The sequence below is a fragment of the Drosophila navojoa genome, chromosome 2 (assembly GCF_054131105.1).
Source record: "Drosophila navojoa isolate 15081-1374.11 chromosome 2, UAZ_NAV_1.0, whole genome shotgun sequence".
Classification (NCBI taxonomy): Eukaryota; Metazoa; Arthropoda; class Insecta; order Diptera; family Drosophilidae; genus Drosophila; species Drosophila navojoa.
Window position 1 is genome coordinate 27,443,289 of NC_142890.1, and position 26,276 is coordinate 27,469,564.

Here is a 26,276-nt window from a genome sequence, read left to right on the forward strand (position 1 = left end):
TTGCGGTAAACGGGTCCGATATCGGGCTAGTAGCTCCGTTGGCGGCAATGATCTCGACCCGATAATGTCAACGCTAGGCAATTGGCCAATAACATTGTTGTTGTTGTTGCTGTTGTTGTTGATGTTGCTGCTGCTGCTGCTGCTGCTGCAACTGCGATAAGCATCGCAGCAACATCGCGGCCAACAATGTAGATGTAGATGTATCTATGCGATGCATTGGCTTTTACCTGTGCGCCTGCCTGTTGGCTTTTACCTGTACAAATTAACAATACGAACGACTTCAACTATGCTGGCCATGACTCACAGACTGGGCCAAGACGAGGCCTGGCTGCCGCAAACATGTTGTAGCCCATATTGCTACACTCAAAGAAATATATGTATATATATATATATAGAGAGAGAAATAAAATATAGTATATTAATTATTATGAATTTTTATGAAATGTTCTAAATATCCTAAATATATTTAAATGGAATTTATGAAAAATATTCCGAGATAAAGAAATCAATATTTTCTCTTAAAAAAAAAAAAAAATATTTTAAAACCGATTCTAAAAAAATTATTGACATAAATATTTAAAAAATAAAAAAAATAAAACATAAATTAAAAAAAAATATCAAAAAATAATAATAATCATAATAATAATTTTTGAAAAATTATTAGTATATCATTTATAAACATTTTATTTATGAAAAAAAAAAAAGAAAATATTGCTTTTAGTATTGATTACACTTGAAGCCTAGACTAGAAGACGAGGAATAATTTCATTTAAATAAATAAAATATAAAAAATATACAAAATACAATAATTAGGCACTCGCTTTATATTCCATCGCATTGATCTGTTCATTTTTCTGTGCTCGCGATGTCCGATTAATTTCTTCGAGTGTATCGTGCTGGTAAGGCTGCTTGTGGTCCATCGTTCATTCAGTTTGGACAGTTTTGCCAGGCTGGCGCCATTCGCCCGCCCGTAATTAACACTAAAAATGTTGAACAACTTGAGTAGGCCTTGCTGCAATTCGGGGCCAGCGATTGTCTGCAAATGTTCTATTAGAAAAGCTTTTGACATGCCAGCAGGGCGCCCTCGGCTGCACCGCTAATCCACGCCAGCGAGTGGCCCCAGTCCTCGTCGATTCCAGCTCATCAACGAATTCACACAATTTTTGCACGCAAATGCACTGGGCACTCAATTATGGATGGATAGAAAGGTAGATAGATGGATGGCTGGATGGCTCGCTGACTAGAAGCGAGGCATCAAAAGACTATTTGAAAAAAAAAAAAAAAGAAAAAAATGTGAAACTATTTTCACATAAACTGTAACTCAACTCGAGCGCGATTTCCCAGTGGCAATCAGAGCGGCCAAGTTTAATTAGAGGAGCTGCCTAGTGGCAAAGGGGCAAGCAGCCCGATGGCAGGAGGCAGGAGGCAGGGGCCAGGGGGCAGCTGGCAGGTGGCAGTTGGCAGCTTGGCGGCAAGCTGACGTGAGTGAACGTCGGCAACTTCAACGGACGGAACGCGCGGCATGACTTGTAGTCAACTTGACTCGACTCAACTCGACTCAGCGCGACTCGACTCCATTCGATTCGACTGACAGCCGTGGCCACATTAGATGGCGCCACGGCTGACACAATTCAACAGCCACTGAAGCAAACAACTCAATTGCAGGTCACTTTCTGGATGACAATCGTCTGGAGCACCATGCGGCGGTCGCCGGCCAAGGTAAGTCTTACGATCCCAAGTCTAAGTTTTTCCCTTTTAAGGTCCAGCAACACTTGTCAACAAGATTTCTAATGGATTTTTTTATTCTCCCTCCTCTCGTTTTGATGTTTGCTATTTTTTACGCAACATAAATTTGAAACGTGAGAGAAGACTGAATAACTTGACATAGGTCTTGGCATGGGCACGGAGAATGCCTCTTAGAAAGAGATAGGGAGAGAAAGGGAGAGAGAGACAAAGAGCGGGAGGGATCTCCATAGAGCTTAGAATGAAAGTATAAGCAGTTATTAAATATTATGTCGTATTGCAGCTTAAAGTAAATGTATTAATAGTGCAATATTATAGGGGCTGGTGGGGCAGAATATTTATTATTAATATTTTATAATATAATTAGGAGTTAGCTCTTGTAGGAACTTGTTTGAATCGCGTAGAGGGCTGTAGTCAAATCTCTTTTATTAATTTTTGTTTATTTAATTAATTTTTTTTTTTTTTTTTTTTTGTATCTTGCTATATTTTGAGTGTCTTCATTTACATTTAGAAGAGGTTATTTTATATTTTATAAAATATATTTAAAAAATATAGTCTTAGGATATACTTATACTAAGACTATACTTTATAAGTACTACAAATAAATAAAGCCGATCAATTTTAGACAAATGCAAAAGCTAGACAAATGAATTTTTTGCTTTTCTATTTTATTAATATATAAATTACAAAAATATGAAACTATTATTATTATTACAATTATCAATGGATTGCTTGTATTTCATTAATTAATATTTTATTAAGTGGAAGTTTAGAGAAAAGTAAATATATATATAAGTAAACTTATAGCTCAACAGAAAAAGATTGCAAGAGTTTATTTCTGGCTGTAGGCTAAATAATTTCAGTATTAATAATATTGATTGGTCAAGTTTTACTGATTACTGATTACGAAAAATTGCTGATATTGAGATAAATATATACTTATAGTGGTTCACAGCTTATTTCAACCAGCACCTCATAAAAAGTTTGCTAGCCTATAGAATCCAAACTGTTGGAGGATATCAAAAAAAAAATTAAAGCACAGATTGTTAGTGTAATGTTTTAACTAATAAAAAAAATAATTTAAAAACTAAAAAATGAGATTATATTAAATAAAAAATTTATGAAATTTAATTTTTTTTTTTCAAATTTAATTTTGTGTTTCTTTTATCAAATAATAAATATTTGAATTTTTCCACCTTACTTTTTTAATTCAATGCCATAATATAGATAAAGGACCAAAAATATAAATCTATTAATTCTGCTTTCTGCATAGTAGGATACCGAATGGGGCAAAGTGATTATCACATTAAGCAAATTAAACTAAATTTTAATTTTACTTAGGCTTTGACAACGTTTATTTAATGCTCATGTTCTATATTTATTTTTTAATTGGGCCCATTATGCAAGATAAAAGAATTGCATTTATTTATCAAATTTCATATCAGACTCTCTTTTCTTCAGTACTGTCTAATATTAATTTATATAGTATTGAATAATATTAATGATTTATATTGATTTATTCGATTCGATTTCTCTTCCACAGGCAGCCTGGGACTTGGCAGCGCCGTCAACGGCTCCGGCTCCGGGCCGGGTGGAGGCAACTCCAGCCTGGCCGGCGGTTCGCATCACGGCAATCACGTTTCGGCGGCCGCTGCAGCCGCGGCGCACCATCACAACAATGCGGTGGCAGCTGCCTCGGCGGCGGCGCTGCTCGTCGTCCCGCAGCCCATCAATGCCAGCAAAATGGGCGGGCCGGGCGTGGGCGTGGGCGCTGGCGGTGGCCACGCACCGGCCGGAGGCAGTGGACGCAAGTATCAATGCAAAATGTGCCCGCAGGTAGGTGGCAGCCGCTTTCATTGTACGCCGTCTGATATTTGCATTGCACTTACCGGTTAAGTTGAGGCTTAAACGTATTTTGGCCGTCGGCCTGGCCCAGAGAAGTGTTGACAACGAGTCGACGGCCAGCGAGGCGACGCGACGGCTTTTGTTTACAATTTTCCACTTGATTTGCCTGGCCCAGAAAAGTTTCGAATTTCAGCTGGTTCTCTGGGCCCGCATCGTATGGCCTGTCTTCTTCGATCCGCCTCCCTCGTCCCCCGCTCGCCCTTGTCATGTCAAGCGCGTTTTTTTCCCACATCTCATTCGGCTCGAGCATCAGCCAACACACTTGACCGAAACTGGACAGAAATCGGCATTAATGACACTCAACAGATGCTGCTCATAAAATGTCAATTATGCATCGACCTGCAAGTGTGTGGCCCTCTGCGTGAGTGTGTGTGTTCGGCAGTGTGTTAATTGCAGCTAATTGAGCTTATTGTTTTTAACGGTTTCACTTGTTTTTTGTTCTCTTTGGTTTTTTGATTCTCCGCTGACCTGCGGCAGGTGGCATTGCCAGATTTATGCTGCGTATGTCGAGTGAATGATATGCGTGGGATAATGCAAAGATTGGGACAGCAGGTTGAGCTGAAAGTCGTAATATTCCTTGACATTGAGAGGCACTCATGAGACGGTGATGATATTTAGCTATAAAAAGTGAGATTTAACTGGTTTGCGATTTGTAGGAATTGCGTAAGCAAAACACAGCAAAGATTTGCTGGATAAGAAAAGCTGAAAACTTATGTGAAACACGAATTTATATACACTTGGATTGAATTTAAAGTTTAAAGTATAGGAGAGATCCTATATTTAACCGGAGTCTGCCATCAGATATTACTCTACTCACCTATAAAACTGGCAAAAAATTGAAGGCTGCTTTAGCTCATATACAGATGCGCATGTGTATATGTGTGCTTGCGTGTGCCTGTGTGAGTGTGTTAACGAAGATCGAACAAATGAAAGTAAATTGAACAACAAAAATCACAAAAAAACCCCCAAAAAAAAAAAAAAAAACAAAATTTGTGGAAAATTGTTGCTGTTTTTCGTGTTGTTGGGAGCAGCCGCAGCAGCAGCAATAACGAAATTTTGTTGTCCATTGGACGAATGATATGTCGGCCAGATATGCCACACCCAGAACGCCCACAAATTGTGGTGCGGAGCTAACAGCTAACAGCAGCGTGCGCTGATGAGCGAGACTCTGTGTGTGTGTGGGTGTGTGTGTATGTGTGTGTGGGTGGGCGACTGATGATGTTGATGACGCTGCTGAAAAGCCAGCAACAATAGCAACAACAACAACAACAACAGCAGCAGCAGCAGCTACGGCCGGGCTGAAGAGGTGTTCATTTGTGCGAGGCGAAGTGAAATAGCAGCATGCCTAAAAGTATGCTGCAAATTTTTTTGCAGCTGCCGCTGCGTGCGAGTGAATTCACAGTTGCTGTGCGCGAGTGTGTGTGTGTGTCAACTTTATGTTTCTTTTTTTGCAGCTTACACACATATGCATTTATGAGTATGAGTTGGTGTGCTTACGTGTGTGTTTGTGTGCGTGCGTGTGTAAGCTGCACTACTGGAAATTAGTGCGTTTCTACGCTCAAAAGCGTCTGCTGGTCTGCTGCTACGTTTTTAATTACCCACACTTGGCATTTTTTTTCAGTGCTGTTTTGGCAGTCTCCTTGTTGTGCTCGCCGCTGTTGTTGTTGTTGCCAATGCAGCTAAAGCTTCAATTGGAATTACTTCACTTGGCACTCGCATCTGCGTTGTAGCAGCAGCAGCAGCAGCAACTACTTTTTTTAGTCTTCTTTAATGCCTTTGACTGGCCACACATCTACGTATCCATACAGCACACAGCATGCACATGTCCATGCGCATTTGTGTGAGTGCTACTCTCTCTCTGTGTATGTGTGTGTGAGTGCTGCAGCCAGCCTATCATGTTAGTGTGCGCTGGCCTGCATTCTCACTTCCCTTCTTCTACTTTTTTTTTTTTTTTTTTTTGGCTATGCAAGAGGAGGGGCAAATGTTATTTTTGCACTTTTTTGTTGGTCGAAAAATGATGTGTGAGCGTATGGGCAGGTGGTAGACGTTAAAGCTTTATGATCTTCATTTGCTGCCCCGAGAAATCGATGTAGCAATCGAAACTGAATGTGGGCTGACTGAAATTTCTTACTGATTCTCCTTATTATTTTTTAATAATCACAATTGCTAACTATATATATATTATTGAAAATTTTTGAAAAACTCTTAATTACGTCCATTTAGCCAAAATAAAATATGGGAGACAGCGCTTCCATAAATTAAAAAAAAAAAAAAAAAAGAATAAAGAATCAACTGGAATGCGCTCGAAAATGGTCTCTGCGTCCATGCGACTGAATCAAGTATGTGTGTGTGTGTGTGTGTAACGGTGGGTGTATGTATGCTGAGCATTAAATTGTCGCTGCCTTTTCGGCGCCAGCTCCCCAGCCAACACGCGTAATGCCCCTTTATAATTTTGCACAGCAATTTTTTAGTTACATTTATCGTGTTTTTTTTTAACGCATTTCCCTTTTTTTTTTTTGGTTTTTGCATTCACTCAACTCACTCAGCTGCCCAGCCAGCTTTGTGTGTGCACTAACACAATTACACACGCACAGCCAAGTCGCCGAGGCACTGGACATGCCCCGAAAGGGGGCGTATAGGCTGCTCAAATAGCTCACACTATCAATTAGTAAAATTACATGCGAAAAACGAGCGCAAAATGTTTTGCCACGTTAGGCAAGTAAAAACACAAAAACCAAAAAAAGAAAACAAAAGTAAAACGAAAAAAGAAAATCTAAAAAAAAGTTTAGCGCACTCTCGTTCTGCATACACAAGCACACACACACACACACATACACACACGCATGTGCACTTGTTGTCGGTAATTCCCCTCATTTAATTAACAATAAAAATAGGCTAAAAAGTCTAAAAAAGTAAAAACTGCAAGCGATTATGCATACATGCCACACAGACACACATAGCCACCGCACATGCACACGCACACACACTCACACACTCACACACGCACACGCACGTACATTGCGCGCGTGCCATTTGTTAAACAATTTTAACGCGCGCCCCCAAGTAGGCAACGCTTTTTTGCCAAGCAGCGCGGCCCCCACACACACACACACACGCACGCACACGGCTGGCCGGTATTAAAATTTTATCCGATATAATGCATGAATTATGTAAACTATTTTTATATTTATTTTTATTGTTGTCGTTGATTTTTGTTATTTTTTGTTTGTGTTTTTGTTTTTTATTTTCTTTTTGCAATTTTTCTGAAACGCGTATTGGTGGCCCCAGCGCGCTGCCATTGCCCCTACATGTGCGTGTGTGTGCGTACGTACGAGTGTGTGTGCGTGTTTGTGTTGGTCAGCGGCCTTTAGCATTAGCATTTGGTTAATGTTAACGCGTGTCGCCCTCTATCGACCGAAACAAGCATGCCTCACATGCATTTTTAGTGCGGTTAGCAACTGTACATACACACACACACACACGCACACACATACCAGAATTTTAATCTGTGGCAGCTGTCCTGCTTGCTCAGCTATTCTCATCTCGCTCCTTCGCACTCTTGCAGCTTGAAACTTGTTTATTTTTAATTTTATTATGTGCACATTATTTTGCCAATGCATTGATGTGTGTATGTGTGTGTGTGTGTGTCTATTTATGCACTCGTCCGTTGCATTCAAGTGTTTTGTTTTGTTTTGCTTGTATTTTGCATATTGCATGAAATCATGCGCATTTTTTCCCAGTTCCTACGAAAATGGTTTTTAAAACGTCAACTAGTTAGCTCTGTGTGCGTGTGTGTGTGTGTGTGTATGGTTTTTTTTTTTTAGAACTTTTGCTTATTAATTTTTTATTATTGTATTAACGCTTGGGGCAACTTATTTATTTATATACAAATTTATTCAGTTGATGTTTTCCTTGCTGCTTCAAATAACATCAATAATCAACATGCCGCAAATATGTTCCAGCGAATTATTAATTTTATAAAATTTTTTTTACGATGCCTCTCAGAGTTTTATCAATTTCAGTTTAAAGCTTTTAAAGCCTGACAAAAGTTATAAGAGCCTTAAATATGTTATAAATCGAAATTACTTTTCAAAAATTTAATTAAACATGGATTAACTGCAATAAAATATTTAATTTTTAAATGTAAGCACATTATTTTTATTGAAACAGTTTATGAATGGCATATTTATTCCTTATAAAAATATATATATCTATATGTTTATATATAAGTTTGCTGCTTTTTTTTTGGCATCCATTTCATGGTCTGGATATCGACTCTTAACAGCTCATTTAATAGTTCTATTTTTCCTTGCTCAAGAACTGAACTCATTTTATGATTTCTTCTGTTTATAAAGTTCTCTTTTCAATAGAATTTGAAGTTTTACAAACGTAAACTCTTTCAGTTCATGTTGTTTATCTACCAAAATCGTAAAATAGAAGTAACTTGAAAACGGAACTTAATTTTCAAATTGAAACAATTATTTAAAGTAACAGCAAAATTATGTTATGACATCGATTCTCAATTGTAAACTATATTAAATCTTTAAATGTTTCATTAAAAAAGTTACGTTAATTGCTGTAAAATTTATTCAAAAAAAAAAAAAATGATTTTTTGTAGGATCTAATAATATTTTGCTGGATATCATCTCGAAGATAAATTACCAAGCTCAATGCTAAGTGAACTCAGCAAATCATCCAAGATCTATATTTTCCATTGCTCAAAAAAAGAAATCAACTTAAGAGATTTTCTTAAGTCTAATATTTATGAACTTCTCTAATTGCGACTCTCAAAATCAGCCTGAATAGGGTTTTAAATATTGTGAACAAAGTTTTTCATATTTTGCTGAATGGCATGAATTCAAGGACAGAGTGAATAATATTTTTAAGAACCATATTTCTTTTAGAGCTGTGAACAAGTGTTTACTATCCCCAAACATATCTTGTTAACTGATGTTTTCACTATTTCACACATCTCAGCGGTCAACTATGCCTGTTAGAAACAGCTGTGATATTGGTGTGTGTGTGTGTCTGTGTGTGTTATTTGCCTTAGTGCTCGAATTACAACTAACCAAAACAAGCTAACAATATATCGGGGCTAGTCTATGCTATGAATTAGTCAGCTATGAACAAACTTGAATTGACCTGGACTCAGTCAGCGAGATTAACCTGTGAAAGGGCAGCAATCAGATATGGAAACAAATGGGAGTAAGCTCATATTGATACAAACCTACCATGGATCGGAAGTAGGTCTTCACAGACTGCCAGTGGGCGCTGGAGGAATGGTAGTTCTCACGCTTCCACTCGTCATCGTCCAGCGAGCTGGCTGGCAGCGGCGGCTCCACCGCGAGGAACTGCGCCCAGAAGCCGGCCGACTGCAGCAGCAGGACACGCAGCACCTGCTGCCACAGGACAATGTTGCTCAGATTCAAGTCGACGTCGTCGAAGAGCGTGGGCGCGAACACGACGGCTATGTTGTTGATGGACATCTTCACGGCCGGACTCTCGGCGATGCGCTGCCAGTGGAGCATGAGGTAGGCCAGGGTGTCGCGATGTGCCTGCGGCAGGTCCACCATGGCCAGATAGAGCTGCTCCTCGACAGCCAGCGGGTCGCTGAGCTGCGTGGCGAGCACAAAGTCCGGCCTGTGGTACATGGGTATCAGGGGTCGCTCCAGCGAGCGCAGGAAGTCCTTCACGCAGCAGCAGAGTGTGTGCGTGTCCTTGTCGCCCAGGTGCGGCGTCGCCTTGCCGCGCAGCAGCTTGTGCCGCAAGCGCTTGACCTTGTCCCTGGTGGAGGAGACGCGATAGAGCCCCTCCTGCTCCAGGCCGCGCGCCTCGATCTCCGTCACACAGTGCACGATCAGCGCCGGCACCATGGGCGCCACGTGCGGCACATAGTCGCTCAGATGGCCCCGCTTCGTGCTGGCCAACGGCTGGGGAATGCAGTTGACCGTCAGCTGACTGGAGCACTCCGTGTGGCAGCGCAGCGGACAGTCGCGGCACCTCAGGCTAGGCACACCAAAGCGAATGCTGCAAGCGGAGCGACTCATGTGAGTGTCGTGCGAGTGCCACGTGAATATACTCACCGCTTGTTGCACTGCACGCAGTTGCCCACGTTCGAGTAGTAGGCCCTCAGCTTGAAGTTGTGCTGGCGCAGCAGCAGGAGCGGCGACTGCGGGTGAGCCGCGGGGTAGATGGGCGTGTAGCAGTCATCCCGCTGCAGGGACATGTCGTCGCTGCCATTGGGATTCATGTGGATGCGCAGGCGGTCGTCCAGCAGCGAGTCTATCGACTGCTCATCGTACATGCGAAACTGCCTGCTCAGATCATTGAACGAGCTGTACTCGCGCCTCAGACGGTCCTTGGCCTGCATTGCGGCGTGTTGTGGCAGCGACTAGGTTCCAACTTCAAATGCCGCACACGCCAAGCGCTGGTCGTCTGTTCTGCTCGGTTATCGCAACTTCTGATACTCAAGCACACACTCATAGACGTATGTGTGTGTGTGTGGATATATAACTGTGTGCGCTGAGCAAATCAGCTGTCACTCCTCATTGAGTCAGCTGCCTGGCCAATGTATTTCCAGCAAAATTTTGCTTCGCAGAATGTTTGCTTTTCCTCTTCGTTCTACTCCGACTCGCACTCACGCTATATAGTTAGTGAGCTAATAATTCCGAATAGAAGAAAGACTTTGCCGGACTGCTCGAAAACAGATAATATTTGTATTATTTTATTTTCTGAACGTCGAACACAGCTGAGGTTGCTTTGTTATTTGATAGCTTCTTGATTGCAATTGCTTTGCCGAGCTAATACGATATATATCGCATGACCAGCGGCAACTATCAGATGTTTTGGATATAATATTATTTATTTTATTTATCAATTACCTGTACATCATTTAGTGGCCTAACAATGGATGGGTAATTTATTTAGAGTGAGCCTCCATAACTCAGTTTACGGACTTTACATGGAGGCAGTCGTACAGACGATTTGGTTGCTTAAAGCTCATGCAGAGACTCATTTTCATGCGAACAGACTGAGGGGTCTCGGCAATCTTTCGCTGCATCTGCATGAATGCCTTCCACTGTGCTCTTCTGCATGCAGTTGGAGCTCTTTATGGAGTGTGGAATTGCGAACGTACCAAGACTGGGTACGATATTGATTGAGTAGGATTGATTGGGTTCGGCAGCAATCTCATAAACCATATGGGCAGAATACAATGCACGCATACAATTCTTTTCCACATCAGGTGGTGATACTTTTTTCTCGTAGCATTGGCAACTGGCTCAAAAGTAAGACGATTGCACGAAGTACTTAACTTGTACCTCTGTTGATGTTGAAGCATATTTTCATAAAGCGAACTAAAGATTTTATGAAACTTACATTAGAAATTCTTTGACAACTTTTTGAGATATATAAATATGCCTATACTTTCATTGAAGTCGTCTCGGAGATCAAACGAATGCAATTGAGGAGGATTCTACTCAGTCTTTTGTTCTTTGGAACCACCAAATGTTCATTTTCTTTATATTACGCTATCATTTTTTCTTTGCGAAAAGGTGACTGAAAACTAGTTTAAACTATTGCATATAGAATTCTATATAGAAAGATATACAAAATAGAACTCAATAATGAACAATTTATATCAATAGCTTTAATAAAAATCAAACCAAAAATCATTTTTAAATGAAAATATTTTATTACTATGAAGAATGGAGGGACATTTCCTAATACAGTCCACATCATTTTGAAATATATTGTATTACTATAAAGAGTATAAGAACAACATTTCCTAATATTTCCAAATGGAATCCAAATAAGTTCCACCTTCCGCTTCAGTCATTCAAAGTCAGATGTGAAATCCTTTCAAAAACAAAAACAAAAGCAAACATCACTTTAAATATTTGCGCGAGACTCGGGAGAATTCAATGTCACGCCGCCGAGATTGGTGTAAAAAATCTGATGGGAAAACAATTTGTGAAAGTATCAATGAATTCTAAGCGCGATGAAAATGGCTCAATGGCCGCGCTAAATGGATGAAAAATTCATGGAAAAACGCTTTGCGGCCGACAAACAAAATACGTCCAAAAAAAACTGACAAAAAGCGAAAAAAAAAAAAAAAAATCAAAAACTAAACACTAAAAAAATTGCCATCAAAAGCGAAAATGTTAGAGGCCGAGGCAAAAAAATGGAAATAGAAATAAAAATATAGAATATTTTTTTGTTTTTGATTTTTGAGTTTGGCGTCTGACAAATGTGCCGCACTCTGTATACTTGTTGGCGCAGCGCTTTGCCGTCAATTTTTGAACGAACGAATAGACGTGAGTGGTGCGGGGACTGAGGGGTTGGGTTGGGTGCGAATGAGGCACAGCAACGGGCGAAATTAACGAACGAGGCGGCCAAAAGGCGAATGAATTTGATTTTTATATTTTTGTTGCCGTTTTTTAGGCGTCAGCTGCAGCAGCGCAGTCAACGCACTGTGTGTGAGTGTGAGTGCGTGTGTGTGTGTGTGTGTGTTTGATTGGATGGGCTGTCTACTCTTCTGTGTGTGTGTGTGTGTGTGTGTGTGATGGGCGTCGCATTGAATTCGTAGTTATTAATGCGTATTGAAATGCACATATGCATACACACACACACACACACACATCGACAGAGTTATGTGTGTGTGTGTTTGTGTGCTTTGTTTGTATTCAAAGTCCACAAACGCCAGTCACGCATTGGAATAAGCCCATGCAAGTAACCATAGCAAATGTGCGGGCTTTGGCCCCAAAAGCCGACACACCGACGCTCACACCCCCTCACTCCTCAACCCGAATGTTTGTATGTGTGTGTGTGTGTGCTTTCTACTGTCCACTGTGCTCCAACACAACACAACAAAACAACTAAAAAAAATCTCTGTGACACGCAAAAAAAGAAAGCAAGCCAAAGCAAAATGCAAAACAACGTAGAAGCGCACACACATACACACGCGCACACACACACACACACACATAAAACACAACCATACACGCTGAGAAGAAAAAAAGAAATAGGAGATATTACATCGAAATCCACTGACAGTGTTGCCACATGGTGTTAATTAATTTTTCACACACGAAAATGTTGCCACAGCTTTTTCTAAAAGTGAAAACGTTTTTTCTTTTGCATAGATATGCGAAAATGTTGCAAAAGATGTTTGATGATATGTAGGTATATATGCAGCTGTGGGATCTGGGAATGGAAAAAATTGGTTAGCTCTTTAAGTTTATATTTATTTATATTTTTTTTAAATGTTTCATACACTCGCATATATCCATATACATTATACTATGGTTCTTTTCATATATACAAATGTACATATATCCTACTCGATTGGATGGCATATCAACCAACCGTAAACTTATTCATAAAGTAAAAGGTAGAGTTGTATGCTATTCGAAAAGTATGTAATTTAACAAAATAAAGAAAATACATACATACGGAATTAATGGATGTTTTAGAAAAACTCTAAGAATCAAAGAGCACTTTTGATCAACACATGTAAAATTTATTTAGAAGAAGATGTCTGCTATATCTTTATTTTTTGTTTTTAATTATTTTTTATGCTAATTATATTTTTTTTTATATTTATTTTATTAAGATCAGCTGTTGTCGTCAAAACGAAACTGTAAGCCATCCAATAAATATTCAGCTAGGTTTACAAGTGTAAGAGGTTTATTGGGATCGAAAGCAAATAAGGATTTTATTAATATGAGATTTTATTTGTATTTATTTTATTTTTATTTATTTATTATTATTATTATTATTTTTATTATAATAATATATATATATTTTTTTATTTTATTTTTTTTTTATTTTATTTTATTTATTTTTTTATTTTATTTATTTTTTTTTTTTTTTTTGACCAATCGACCGCATTGCGCGTTTCAGATTTAATTTTAATTAATGATGGGGCCTGTAAACGCAAAGATAATTGTCAGATCTAGACTAAATTATTTCTGATTCTATCCTACAATACTTCTAGTTCTGTAAATTCCTGCGCTGATTCCTTTTCGTCCTCGCAAGCTGTTATTAATAGCCCGATTTTGATTCGAGCTGCCATAAATACGCACCCTGACTATTCGTGTATTTGAGGCTGAGTCTTTATTACAAACTTGATTACAAACTGAAATCCATTTTTATATACCCAAAGCTCTGCAACAGTAGTCCATCTAAATTGCCTAACCCAATTCTATATCACTAAGAACAGTCATTAGTAATATATATACCCTTTTCAATGGCAACTCTACGGATTTTTTTTTTTTTGGCGTGAAGTTCAATTGAAATGAAACTAAAAAGCAAAATCTAAAAACAAATCCAAACACAAAATACCAAACACAATCGCAAATGCAACAAAAACAACAACAGCAACTAGCCGCAGGAGGGGCAACGGCAATGCAAACGCAAAGGCAAAACGGAACAGCAAAAAATGCCGTTTTTGAGCGGGTCAGAAGTGCGGCGTGCGAGCGAGACGGCACGAGCCAATGGAAAAAATTGTTTCCTGTGACAAGGCGGCCACGAAAAAAAATGCCGAAGGGGAGGCTGCGTGGAAAAAATGCACAGCAAATGGAAATGGAAGAAGTGCAGAAACGAAAAGATAGAAAAAAATACGAGCGGGGCGAGCAGAGCAGCTGAAGCGTATGGAGTAGAAGTCGAGGCAAGGTTGCAGCAGCAGCAGCAGCAGCATCCACAGCCGCAGTCGCAGCCACAGCAGCAGCAGCAGCAGCTGGGAGAAGAAAAAAAAAACAACTTAGGAATAGCAGCGACGAGCAGCAGACAAACGACGGCTGCAGCGCAGCGGAAGGAGTTCGCTTTGTGTGTGTGTGAGTGAGTGAGAGGGCGATTGTGGAGTGGGGAGTGCGAAGAGTGAGCGGTGGAGACTGCTGGCAGTTAAGCCACGCGGTGGCTTAGGTCAGGACAGAGGCTGACTGAGGTGTGCGCTGCGTGGCTCTGTGTGGGCATGAGTGTGTGCGTGTATGAGTGTGTGTGTGTGTGAAACATTTTTTTCAGTTGCGCTACGCTTTCGAGCTGCTAGACTGATAGAGTGCTCCGGCGCCTGACAACACTGCGCTTCATATTGCAGTGTGACCAGCGCTGGCTGCTAGCTGCGGCGGCGGCGTCGGAGTAAAAAAACTATTGCCTACTTTTATGCGCTGTCAAATATTCTATTATACAAATAGCGCGTGACAATAACAATAATTGCAATTATAATAGCAATTATTTGCAGCGTAATTAGTTAATTTATTGCACACTTGTCCCCCTCCCCCCACTGTCTCCACTTCGCTAGACCGCCAAAAACCAAAACCAAAACCAAAATGCAAAGTCAAATTGCAAACGACATGAAAAATAAAATGATAAAAAACAAACGGCATCAAAGTCGAACAAAACAAAATGATGGAAAAAATGCCATGGTCTGGGCTCGAGTGCACGGGGCGGCAAGTGTGGGGCAGTGGGCGGGGGGGTTGACTAAGGGGCGGCCGGCAAATTTGGGGGCGGTAAAGGCTAACACGAAGCTGCCAGCGAAAAAATTCCGTGCGTTTGTATGTCTATGCGAGTGTGTGTGTGTGTGTGTGTGTGTATGTGTCTGTGTGCGTGGGCAAAACTTCCCCTTTTTTAAATTTTTTACTCATACACAAACATACATACACACAATACTTCCACTTTTTTTTTTATTTTGCGCGTTTTTTAGAGCCCATCGGTTGGCTCCAAACTTGCCCCACACCAAATTGAGTTTGGGTCAATGTTGACGGCAAGTGCTTGTTGTTGTTGTTGTTGTTGTTATCGTTGTTTTGGCGCTGCTCTGTCAGGTGGCTGCGACGCGGGCAGCGCAGCCGTCGCGAACAGCGCAGCATTTGAATAGCGCCGGCAGCGACGCCGCCTATGCAACCAAAACTTTTTTTTTGCCTTTCGCCGAGTGTCTGTGTCTGTGTGTGTCTATGTGTGTGAGTGAGTGAGTGTGTGTGCGTGGCATTTTTTTGCCCGTTTAGTTGGTTGTTGTTGTTGCTGCTGCCGCTGCTTTTTTTTTATTTTTCAAAGTGTGTGTGTGTGTGTGTTGGCGCTTGCCCCTTTGCTGAGTGTTGTTGTTGTTGTTGTTGTTGCTGCTGTGTCGGCCGGCGGCGGCCTTTAGTAAGCCGCCACCCACACACACACACACACACGCATACAACTACATTATGCTGCTGCTGCTGCTGCTGCGTTTTGAAGAGCCGCTGCGTCTGTGTTAGTGCGCGTTTTGTCTGTCTGGCAGCCAGCTCGTGCCTGTCGATGCTGCGTTGCTTTGCATCTCTCTCTCTGTGTGTGTGTGCGTGTGTGTGTGCGACCCCCCGAAAAATATATTGTTTCAGATTTTTTCATCATCGCTTTAGTTGAGTTTTTACATTGGTGACGGATCGTGCTCTCGGCTCGGTACGCGTTGCTGCTCCAAAACGAAACGAATCTCGACTCTCGACGCTCGACGCTTGACGTTCGACGCTCGCTGCTCTACAGGGCCAAAGCGCGCGTCTTTCAGTTCAGCTGTGTGTTTTTCTGTGTGCGCAACATGTTCCTTGAGACGCCGCCAATAAAAGTAACTACAAGAGCAGCAGCAGCAGCAGCGACAGCAACAGCAGCAACAACAACAACAACAAACAACTCGCAGCGTCTTCGGCTGGCGTCGTCCGTGTCGTCTTTGTTGTTGTCGCCGCGACAAGGCTTATAAAAAGTAGCAATCCCAATAAAAACAGCAACAGCTAGAAGAAGAAATAAGAAAAAAAATACTAAAAAAAAAAAACAAAAAAAGGAAACAAACTAAAACTCGAACTCGCACTTGACTCGGTTTCGGTTTCCGTTTCCGGTGCGCGCTTTTAGACTTTTTCTGGCTGCTGCCTTTCGATTCGATTGCGCGCTTTGTGTTTATTTATTGCTGCAGCGCACAAGCAGCGTACGCGTGTGTATGTGTGTCTGTGTTGGTGCATCTTTAAGATACGCGAGCGTCTAATGCAGCATGGCTGGCCGTCACGTGCTTTGCCGCTAAGAAGAAACCGAAGCAAACACAGCAGCAGCTGGCTTTTGTTTTCCTTGCCACACGTACACACTTGCCGCCTCTGAATGTATGCTGTGTGTGTGTGTGTGTGTGTGTGTGTGCTCGTGAATGTGGATGTGTGTGTGTGTGCATATAAATAATAAATGTTCTTTACGTACTTCGTGACTCTATGTGTGTGTGTGTGTGTGTGTGTGGGTGTGTGGGTGCATATCAGCTGTTACTTGTGTTCAATATCAAGGTCACAATTGTCCTTTAGCTTCCGCCTTTCACTCGACGAAACATAACAAAATCTCCGACGGTACAGAAACAGTTGTCGAGCACTTGTTAAGATAAGGGAATACCTCATAGACTCTGATGATATTTACAGTTAGAGTAGTAAATCAGATTTATAAAATATTTACCTAAATATAAACTGTCTTATAAAATGCAATTGATTATAAAATGCAATTGTGTTCCACATTTGCATTTATTTTTTTTTTAATATTTGGCTAGGCAAATTTTGAAATACTTTTTTATATATAAATAAATGATAATTTGAGCTCATAAAATCCTCAACTGGTATCAGTTAAGCAAGAGTAGCCAGGTGAATGTGAGCCATTAGTCAATAGATAAGTTAGCTTTGAAATAGCTAGCCGGGCAACTCAATTATAACTAGTTCGTGATCTCGATTCTTATGCGTTAACAAAGCCTTATTAAGTTTATATATCTTGTGTATATTTATTTATATATATTTACAGTAATGTGTATATACAATTTATTATATAAATATTTGTATTGCGATGAATCGAAAAAGTTCTACGCCCTTCAACAATATTCGTTCTCGATCATTTGAAATTCTGTGAAATCGAAAAAAAATAAAAAGTGATTCTCTTGTCATTTAGATGATTGGGACTTTACACAAAAAAAACGTTAATTCAATAAGTAAAAAACCAACCAATAGACTCGTTTTAATTAGAATACATGTAATACTTGAGAATAACTTAAGATATACATTTAATAATCATCCTAATACAGTTATGTGAAACATGTATAAATAGATTTTCGGAACATGAACTAGTCAACATAAGCCTCTGCCAAGTTTTTTTCTTAGTAGTCCTACTTATATTTTGATATCCATATCAAATTTTAGTTTGAATTTATCATTTACTAATCAGAAGCGCCTTCTTATTCCCTACGAGCTCTACATCGGACAGAGATCAGTTGAGAGCTAACCTGAAACAGCTGCTTAGGCTCATTTATATTTGTACGTGAAGGGAGAGATACTTAGACGTAGTCTACTTAAAACTGAAAATTCACTTTGAAGCTTTTTAGAAAATATTGCACCTTAAGCCGTTATATCATGCCCTGTACACAATGCTCACATAATCCCAGGCTCGATTACCCCAGGCACATATTTTTCGAGCTGACTTCACATGAACTCGATCTGGCGCTGCTCGCCTGGTTCTTTGCAACTGTGAGCTTGATCAAAGAAATCATTCGAGCTGAAAGAAATTGGGCAGCGCAAACACCTGAAGCTCCATTTGAATATATGAGACACAGCCTCAGGCAGAGTCTGAGCCCGAGCCTGAGCCTGATTCTGAGTCTGAGCCTGAGGCACGCATGATCCAGGCTTGGGAATTCAATATGCTGAGAAGATGCAAAGCAAGCGCCACACAAATCGCTGCGTAGTCCGTTAATGAGAGACAGCTGCCAGTTCACAGCTGTGCCACGCCCCTACACACATGCACACATACATACGGTACTCGTGTGGAGCCCTTTTGGCCAGGAACTCAATTCGGCCATCGATCAGTTAATCAATGGCAATTGCAGCGTTCACAACGTCCACGGGTCGAACAATTCTAATAGTGATAATAAAAGCAAAAACATATTATTTGTAATTAACAAGCAGTGCAAAAATTAATTGCATATTTAAAATGATGTGAAATAAATTAATGATTAGCGCAAGCAAACGTGAACGCAAGCTAAAAAAAATTAATAAAATATAAAAAGTATCCACGGCAAATGTGAAATTAAATATCAAATGAATAAAAAATAATAATAATAATAATATTGAAAAAAAAAGCAACTGTGCGGATCGTATGACACCGAGAAATGCATTTTTCATTAACTGACAAATAGAGAAAAAAATTAATAACAAAACAAAAAAAAATGTAGTCTGATACGCAAACATTTTTGTGATTTTCTACAATTTAATAAAACAAGCTAAAAAGTGGTGTGAAAAATGCATTAATCAGCCAACAACAATAGTAAAAAGTTATGAATAATAAAAGAGCGGACAAACTCTAGGCCCCTTCCCCGCCCCTCCATTAACACATTTTTTTGTTTTTAATTTTACACAATTTTCAATTAATATTAAAGAGAAAAAAAAAACAAAACAAAGTTTGAGTCATGAGGGCAGGCCAAACCGCTAAATGTTAATTAGTTAAAAGCTCGAACTATGCATTAACCCGAACTTCAACCCACAGAACAAACACGCACACACACACAGTTAAACAAACAAGCACACACACACACTCGCATACTTGCATATAAACATTCCCCTATTTTAACAGATTATTTGTTGCATTTTTTTGCATTTTTCTGCTTCTTTGTTAATTCTATTTTAGGACGGGGCTTACATTATATGCAGCACATAGGCGGATAAATCTATATACTACCGTATAAATATATGCGCATATAACTCACATTCGAGTGCATGGCCCACTCTTTACATAACACTCGGCATACCGTGAAACGCATTCCGTTATTTGTATACAAATAATTATTTAGCTAACAAATAAAAATCAGAAAAATTATTTGCCGTCGAATACATATGTACACAACCTTTGCCCCTTCATTCCAGGGCTTATCTGCCCAAGTGCAAAACGTGATTTCAGGTCGTTGACGATTTTCGTGCTCCATTTGCATTAAGCTAAACGAACGACTCAAATGATTTTCTATTTTAACCAGTTCTTAATTATCATAAATATCAAGTAACTCTTCTATAAGAATTGAGTTCTTAATTATCATAAATATCAGGTAACTCTTCTATAAGAATTGAGTTGAGTCTTGTCATAAAATACTTTTATATTTTGAATTATCGACCTATTAGAAAAATTAATCACAAGGGAAACTCTTTTTTTTTTGTAAGTCTATGACAAAAGAACATTGAAAACATTGAGAAGAAAGAGGAATTATCACAGCTAAATTCTAAGAGGATACTTGATATACTTTTAGTCTAGACTCGGTTCAATAGGTCTTTGGTTGCCTAAGTAGACTGCTTGGCTGAGAGTCTAGTGAGTCGAGGTATGAGCTGAGTTTCAATTTGAATTTTGTTTTTGATATAGTTAGAGACGTTTTTGTTGGCCCTTTTTAATGATTTAATACTCTTGAGATTATCTCGTAAGTTTGTTGAGTTGTCTACAAGGAAGATTTTTCATTGGAGAAAAGAAAATATAGTAATTTCAATAATCTGAAGGGAGAGTTAGTCAATATAGACTTATCTATGAAGATACAAATATTATTATTTTAAGTCTGAATGGTGACTCTAACCATATAACCATACATAGCTTTATTCATGGCTAGAGTATCAGAAGCACGAATCCATGAAGCTAGTGCAAAAGCTGAAAGATTATGAGAAACGAGATCAATATAAATTTGCAGCCTTTCTCTTGAACTCAGAGCAATACAAAAATATGCAAAGCAAAACAGACAGGTTAAAGTATAAATAAATAGTAATAAATAAAACAAAATATCGCCCAAGCCTGTCGAAAATAAACAAGACTGGTAAATAGAAGTGCTAACCCACAAAAATCCCGTTCAAGGTCAATGTCGTGAATGACAAACGAACTGGCAATTGCATCTAAACGTAAAATAAACAAAATAAAGCCACGAGCAGTCAGAAACCACTCGGCTGCATGCACTTCTATATATATATATGAGCATATACATATATATCTATATCAAAAATCAAAAGCCATGAGCAAAAAATATGTGCTGGAATATGCAACAAATGAATGAATTATTCGCAGCGTTTAGAAATAGAAACATATCATACGAGACAACAAAATAGAAAATAGAATACACCAATGCGAATAGCAAACAAAAACAGCGAGGACTTTCACCTGACATATACGCTGGCTGTCTGCTGCTTGTCTGCGCTTCACTGGCAGCTCCCACAACAAATAGCGAGTAGCGAAAAGCAAATAGAAAATGGGGAATAGAAAAAATATGCAATGCTCTATAAAATCGCAGACACTGTCGGCAAGAGAGCGCCGATTTTATATAGGGGAAAAAATCTAATCGAAGCACCGCAAAAACGAGCAGGCAAAATGGAAAATGGAAATAGTCAAATTGAAAAAAAGCTAGCCACAGAGTGGAAAACGAGAGGAGGCCAGAGTTCAGGGCGTGCGCTGCATAAAATCTGAAAAGTCAAATGCGTGGCGAAAAAATATTTCCGCGTCGGAAGAAACGCTTGCAAAAAAAAAAATGGCGCAAACGAAGCAATTGAAAATGCAAAATAAAAAAAAGGAAGAGAAAACGCCGTTAGATTTAGGACAAACAACAACAAACAAAAAAGGAAGAATTACAAAATGACGCAAAAGCAAGTTAAATTCAATGCGATTGCTGGAGCTGCGACTGCGACTGCGACTGCGAGTGGCGCAACGAGTCGCGACTAAAACGTTTTTGCGGTCGCGTCTCGCAGATTTTGAATTTTTTAAAAGTGTCACCAGACAAAAAGAAAACAACAAAGAAATTGCTCACAAACAAACGAGGCCAGAAAAAAGATGAGCAACAGGCGACACCTTTGATTCCTTAAAGTAAACAAACGCATGACAAAAGGCAGGCAGAAGGGCAAATTGATAGGCATAAGGCCAGTGACACTTGCAATATACACATATAAACAACAAAACCTTATAGCACATATACATATAAATACATTGTAGAGATGCTATAATAAACTTTAGTTGGGCCCATGCCTCAAATTTCTCTTGTAGAATATTTTAATTTCATCTTCAGGGAGTCCCAATTCATTTCATTTTCACTTTAAAATATTGAAGAGTACAGTTATAAAATTTCGCATAATTTTGATAATTATTTCTGATTCCTTTTGTAGAATATTCCAATTTAGTCTTAAGAAATATATTTAAAAGTACAATATTATAATTTGTACAATTTGAATATTTATCTTTAAGATTTATCTATGAATTATATTTCGAGCTCCTGTGCCGATCATTTTTATTCTTAATATTCATATTCATAGTTATTATAATGCTGCTAAATTCAATGAAATTGGAATACAAATTTTAGTAAATAAAAAAAATAGAAAAAATAAAATATTAGAGACTGCTCGGGATCTTAGGCGATAATAATTCTTCGCTTCTTTTCTGAATACATACAGACACATACACTCACACATAATCAAACGCTCTGCTAACTGCGCAGCAACTGCGCTTCAGCTAATATTCGGGCTATGTTATGGGAATTCTTTAGTTAAATAACTTTTCTTGAAGATAGGCAATCAAACTTCTAGAATGTGCTAATGAACTGGGCGTATATTTGCCAAAGCTCATATCTATAAGATTTGAAATACATAAGTATATATAGTTGTAGAATAGTGGGTAAATACATACGATCAGAGAAATTAAATAATTAACAAAGCAAAGTGGCAAAATTTAAAACAAATTTATTCCCAAATGCTCTAAGCCTAATTCAAAATCTCAAAAAAATTAAATACCTAAGTTTTTCAACTCTAAACACCAACAGAGTTTGAATATTTGCAAAATTGAATTTATAAACGAATATAAATAGTTAATTAAAATTACAAAAAAAAAAAAAAAAAAAAAAAATGAATTGCAAAATCAAATAATCGACAAAGTGAAAGCTGTGCATAAAATAACAATACCAAAATAAAACAAATAATTGAAACTATACATAATAATAAATTTAATTAAAAAATAATAAAAAAGCAAACAAAGAAGTGTTAAGAATAATAAAATAAGAAAATAAATTAATGCGTGCCAATTATTTTTCGCAGATATAAAACAAGTGCTAGCAACTAAGTTTGAAGACTATTTGTGAAATTCGAATAATAATAATAATCAAAATAGTAATAATACGAAGCACACTTCAAATAATAAACAGAATCTCCACGAAATGGAGGGCCGTTTGATCGAGTATCGTCCAATTGGCGGCGGCCTCGACTACCATCACAATTCGCCGCTGATTGGGGAGATTCCGCCCGCTGGCGGGGACTACTCCCACGCAGTGCACCGCTCCATAGATCATCTGCGCAACAGCTTGAATGAGCGCGTGGCACTCGGGCCGCTGAGCGTCTTCTCCAATACGCCGGATCTGCGCGGCTCGGTGCTCAGCTATAACCAGCAGCCGCAGCCACAGCCTCAGCCCCAGCAGCAGCAACAGCCGCAGCTGCCGCAGCAGCCCCAACAGCAACAACAGCATCAGTACCATCTGAGCGGCGGCGGAGGAGAGGCACTGCATCAGCCCAAGCCGAGTCTGGAGAGCGGCTCCGCTCTGGCCATTGTGGACGGCAACAGCAACAGCTCGAAGCTTGTCAACGACGCCGTCGTGAGCAGCAGCAGCGGCAGCAATGTGGGCGGCAGCGGCGGCACCACAGCCACGCCCACTGGCTCCACGCGCGGACGCAAGTCGCGCATCTATCCCAATCCCAACCAGCACATCGTGGTCACCAGCAACAGCGTGGACAACGGAGGCATCCGCATGCAGAACGCAACCATCAACGAGCGCAATACGAACGCCAATCCCAATGGCAGCTCGAATCCAAACCCAAGCACAATCGCCTCTAGCGCTGGCAATGGCAACGGCAACGGCAATGGCATCTCATCCTCCACCAGTTCGCCGCATCATATGACACACGATGTAAAGGACACCAAGGTGAAGGACGAGATATTTCTCACTTGGACAAATTGAGCTTTGAAATTACTTGAATTTATTTTGTTTTTATTTTTAATAAAAATTTATATATATTATTAATGCTCAGCTCTTCCGAATATATATCGAAAATAATATTCACTTACAATATTAACAATAATATAATTGAAAATTACAAGGGGAATCTGTCAGAGAAGACCAAAGATAACACCCTAATACCACTTACCATGAATCTATAAATATATATAAATATATTCGATATTTTAGATCAGATAGATAACTTTTTGTATGCTTATATATTTAAATTTAATATATATTCATTTTTATTTTATTTATTATTGTCCATTTGGACAATGAGCCGCAGGAGGGTTTACAGGGTGGGGTCTTCAATCGTCATCTGCTGAAACCACCGATTTCGAATGAAACGGAAATTATTAAATGGTTATTGTAGATATTTTGATTGAATTTGATTACATGTATGATGGCAAGTGAACTGTAAAACAGTTTGAATTCAATGATAGTGTTGAGCTACCGACATTTTTCGTGTAGCTTCAGGTTAACTCAAAGAAATTGGAGACACTACATTATTACTTTATCTATCTGCTATTATATTTATACGCGTTATATAGTTAATATAGAAATATTCCAAACTGTCAACGTTGTAATATTTCAACGACAATTTAAACTATAATTAAATTAATCAATTAATTTCTATGCGAATCAATCAAATATTGAGTCCCTTTAAGATCGTCAACTTAGCTGATCAAAAGACATTTCTTCTAAAAAATAGAGGGAATATGTAATTAATAAACAAACTATATAGATTTCATACAAAAGGGCCAAGTTTTATTCTTAAATCACAATGTTAAACGTAGCTTATGTTGCTGATAGATTAAATTTGAAATGATTTATCCCTAATAAGTTGAAAATCTTGAAATCTACGAGAGATTTAAATTGCTGTTTTATATCACGCAAATCGAGTTGTACCTTTTATAGATTTCAATTTTGTTTCTTACAATTCGTAATTAAAAAATAAATTTCTTGTTAATTTTCCAGCTTCTCATTGTAATCTCTTAGTTTATCAATTTCGAATATCCAAGTGCAGAGTAAATCTGTACATTTTTATATTACCTAATTAATTGTGCAAAAACAAAACGAAATTTCAGACATTGATATGGGAATAACTAAGTTGCTTTGCGACTCATTCAATGGAATTCTCGATAAACTACAAAATGTTGTAGCTCGTAAAATATTGTGGTCCCTCGTAATTTTTTACTATCGGGACTCCACTGTATTCTATATAATATTATATGTAAATTACAATTTTGTAAAACATGCACAGTTCAATTGCCTGACTTGGGATTTGGTGTCAGATTTATAGTAGAAATTCCACAGGGCTCCTCATCCACATTATCCACAGCTTGACCCTCCATACTTGTTAATGATCAAGACCTGAATACCAACTTAGACTAAGGTCAATGCAATGCCAGACTGCAACAGCTTGTAGCACATCCTTGCCAGCTCTGGTTCGGTCTCTCACAAATGTTCTTCCGTCTATTGCAGATCTTCAGCTCGAAGGCGGACCTGCAGCTGCACACGCAGATCCACATGCGCGAGGCGAAGCCCTACAAGTGCACGCAGTGCTCGAAGGCGTTCGCCAACTCGTCGTATCTGTCGCAGCACACCCGCATTCATCTGGGCATTAAGCCATACCGCTGCGAGATATGCCAGCGCAAGTTCACGCAACTGTCGCACCTGCAGCAGCACATACGCACCCACACGGGCGACAAGCCGTACAAATGCCGGCATCCCGGCTGCCAGAAGGCCTTCTCCCAGCTGTCGAATCTGCAGTCGCACTCGCGCTGCCATCAGACGGACAAGCCGTTCAAGTGCAACTCGTGCTACAAGTGCTTCTCGGACGAGCCGTCGCTGCTGGAGCACATACCCAAGCACAAGGAGTCCAAGCATCTGAAGACGCACATCTGCCAATACTGCGGCAAGTCCTACACCCAGGAGACATACCTGACCAAGCACATGCAGAAGCATGCGGAGCGCACGGACAAGCGGCCGCCCATTGTGCCCGGCAGTGCCGCAGCCGTGGCCGCTGCAGCCGCCGCTGCGGCCGCTGCCACACCCACTGCAGCAGGCAGCAACACACAGCAGCAGCAGCAGCAACAACAACAACAACAGCAACATCAGCGCAATAATCTGGTTCTGCCGCCCGTTTCGATAGCGCCCAGCGAGAACAGTTACTGGCCCAAGGTAAGTCCGGACTCTGCAGCTGCGGCCAATGCCATGGAGGTAATGCACCAGCAGCAGCAACAGCAGCAGCAGCAGCAGCAGCAACAGCAGCAACAACAACAGCAGCAGCAACAGCAGCAGCAGCAGCAGCAGCAGCAACAACAGCAACAGCAGCCGCATCTCCATCACACACAGCTCGGCGTTCCGCCGCAGCAACACGGCCCGCCACAGCAGCAGCAACAACCGCAGCACCACCACCCACAGCAGCAACAGCAGCAGCAGCAGCCACCGCCCCAGCACAGCATGGAGGCGCACTACGCCCAACCCACAGCGGCCAACAGCAACCAAAGCAATGGCCATGCGCCGGAGCAGTTGCAGTCGCATCATCGCATCATGCCCGATCCGGTGCGCGAGGATATAGGTAATCATAGACACTCACTTATATAATCATTGCCCGAGCAGG

The 26,276-nt window shown here is 39.9% G+C and overlaps 2 protein-coding genes across 6 annotated transcripts in view; one reads left to right on the top strand and one right to left on the bottom strand.

Annotated features, from left to right (window-relative positions):
* rn (rotund) overlaps positions 1-26,276 on the top strand; it is a 47,127-nt gene that overhangs the window by 18,766 nt on the left and 2,085 nt on the right. For 3 of the 4 annotated variants that reach the window (XM_018112369.3, XM_089256372.1, XM_018112370.3), the window contains exons 5-7: positions 1,666-1,719; positions 3,287-3,579; positions 25,136-26,234. In XM_018112369.3, the coding sequence (XP_017967858.2) occupies positions 1,666-1,719; positions 3,287-3,579; positions 25,136-26,234 (1,446 nt within the window). Of the gene's footprint in view, positions 1-1,665; positions 1,720-3,286; positions 3,580-22,754; positions 23,576-25,135; positions 26,235-26,276 lie in introns of those variants that run through there. The other variant, XM_018112372.3, reaches the window with a different exon arrangement.
* On the bottom strand, positions 8,528-10,433 carry RacGAP84C (Rac GTPase activating protein at 84C). Of its 2 annotated transcripts, none has more exons than XM_018112382.3 (3): positions 9,732-10,433; positions 8,880-9,675; positions 8,528-8,814 (listed from the first exon to the last, which is right to left on the bottom strand). In XM_018112382.3, exons 1-3 carry the CDS (start codon positions 10,016-10,018, stop codon positions 8,797-8,799), a joined length of 1,101 nt encoding a protein of 366 aa, XP_017967871.1. In that variant the 5' UTR covers positions 10,019-10,433; the 3' UTR covers positions 8,528-8,796. The 2 variants fall into 2 exon arrangements, with proteins under 2 accessions (XP_017967871.1, XP_017967872.1); XM_018112383.3 differs by having other exon boundaries at positions 8,876-9,675.

Excerpts from the sequence above, each read along its gene's own strand:
- RacGAP84C (XM_018112382.3), bottom strand. The coding sequence starts at position 10,018 with ATGCAGGCCAAGGACCGTCTGAGGCGCGAGTACAGCTCGTTCAATGAT. Across the intron at positions 9,676-9,731 it reads TGCGTGCAGTGCAACAAGCG|CATTCGCTTTGGTGTGCCTA; the intron begins GTGAGTATATTC and ends CTCCGCTTGCAG.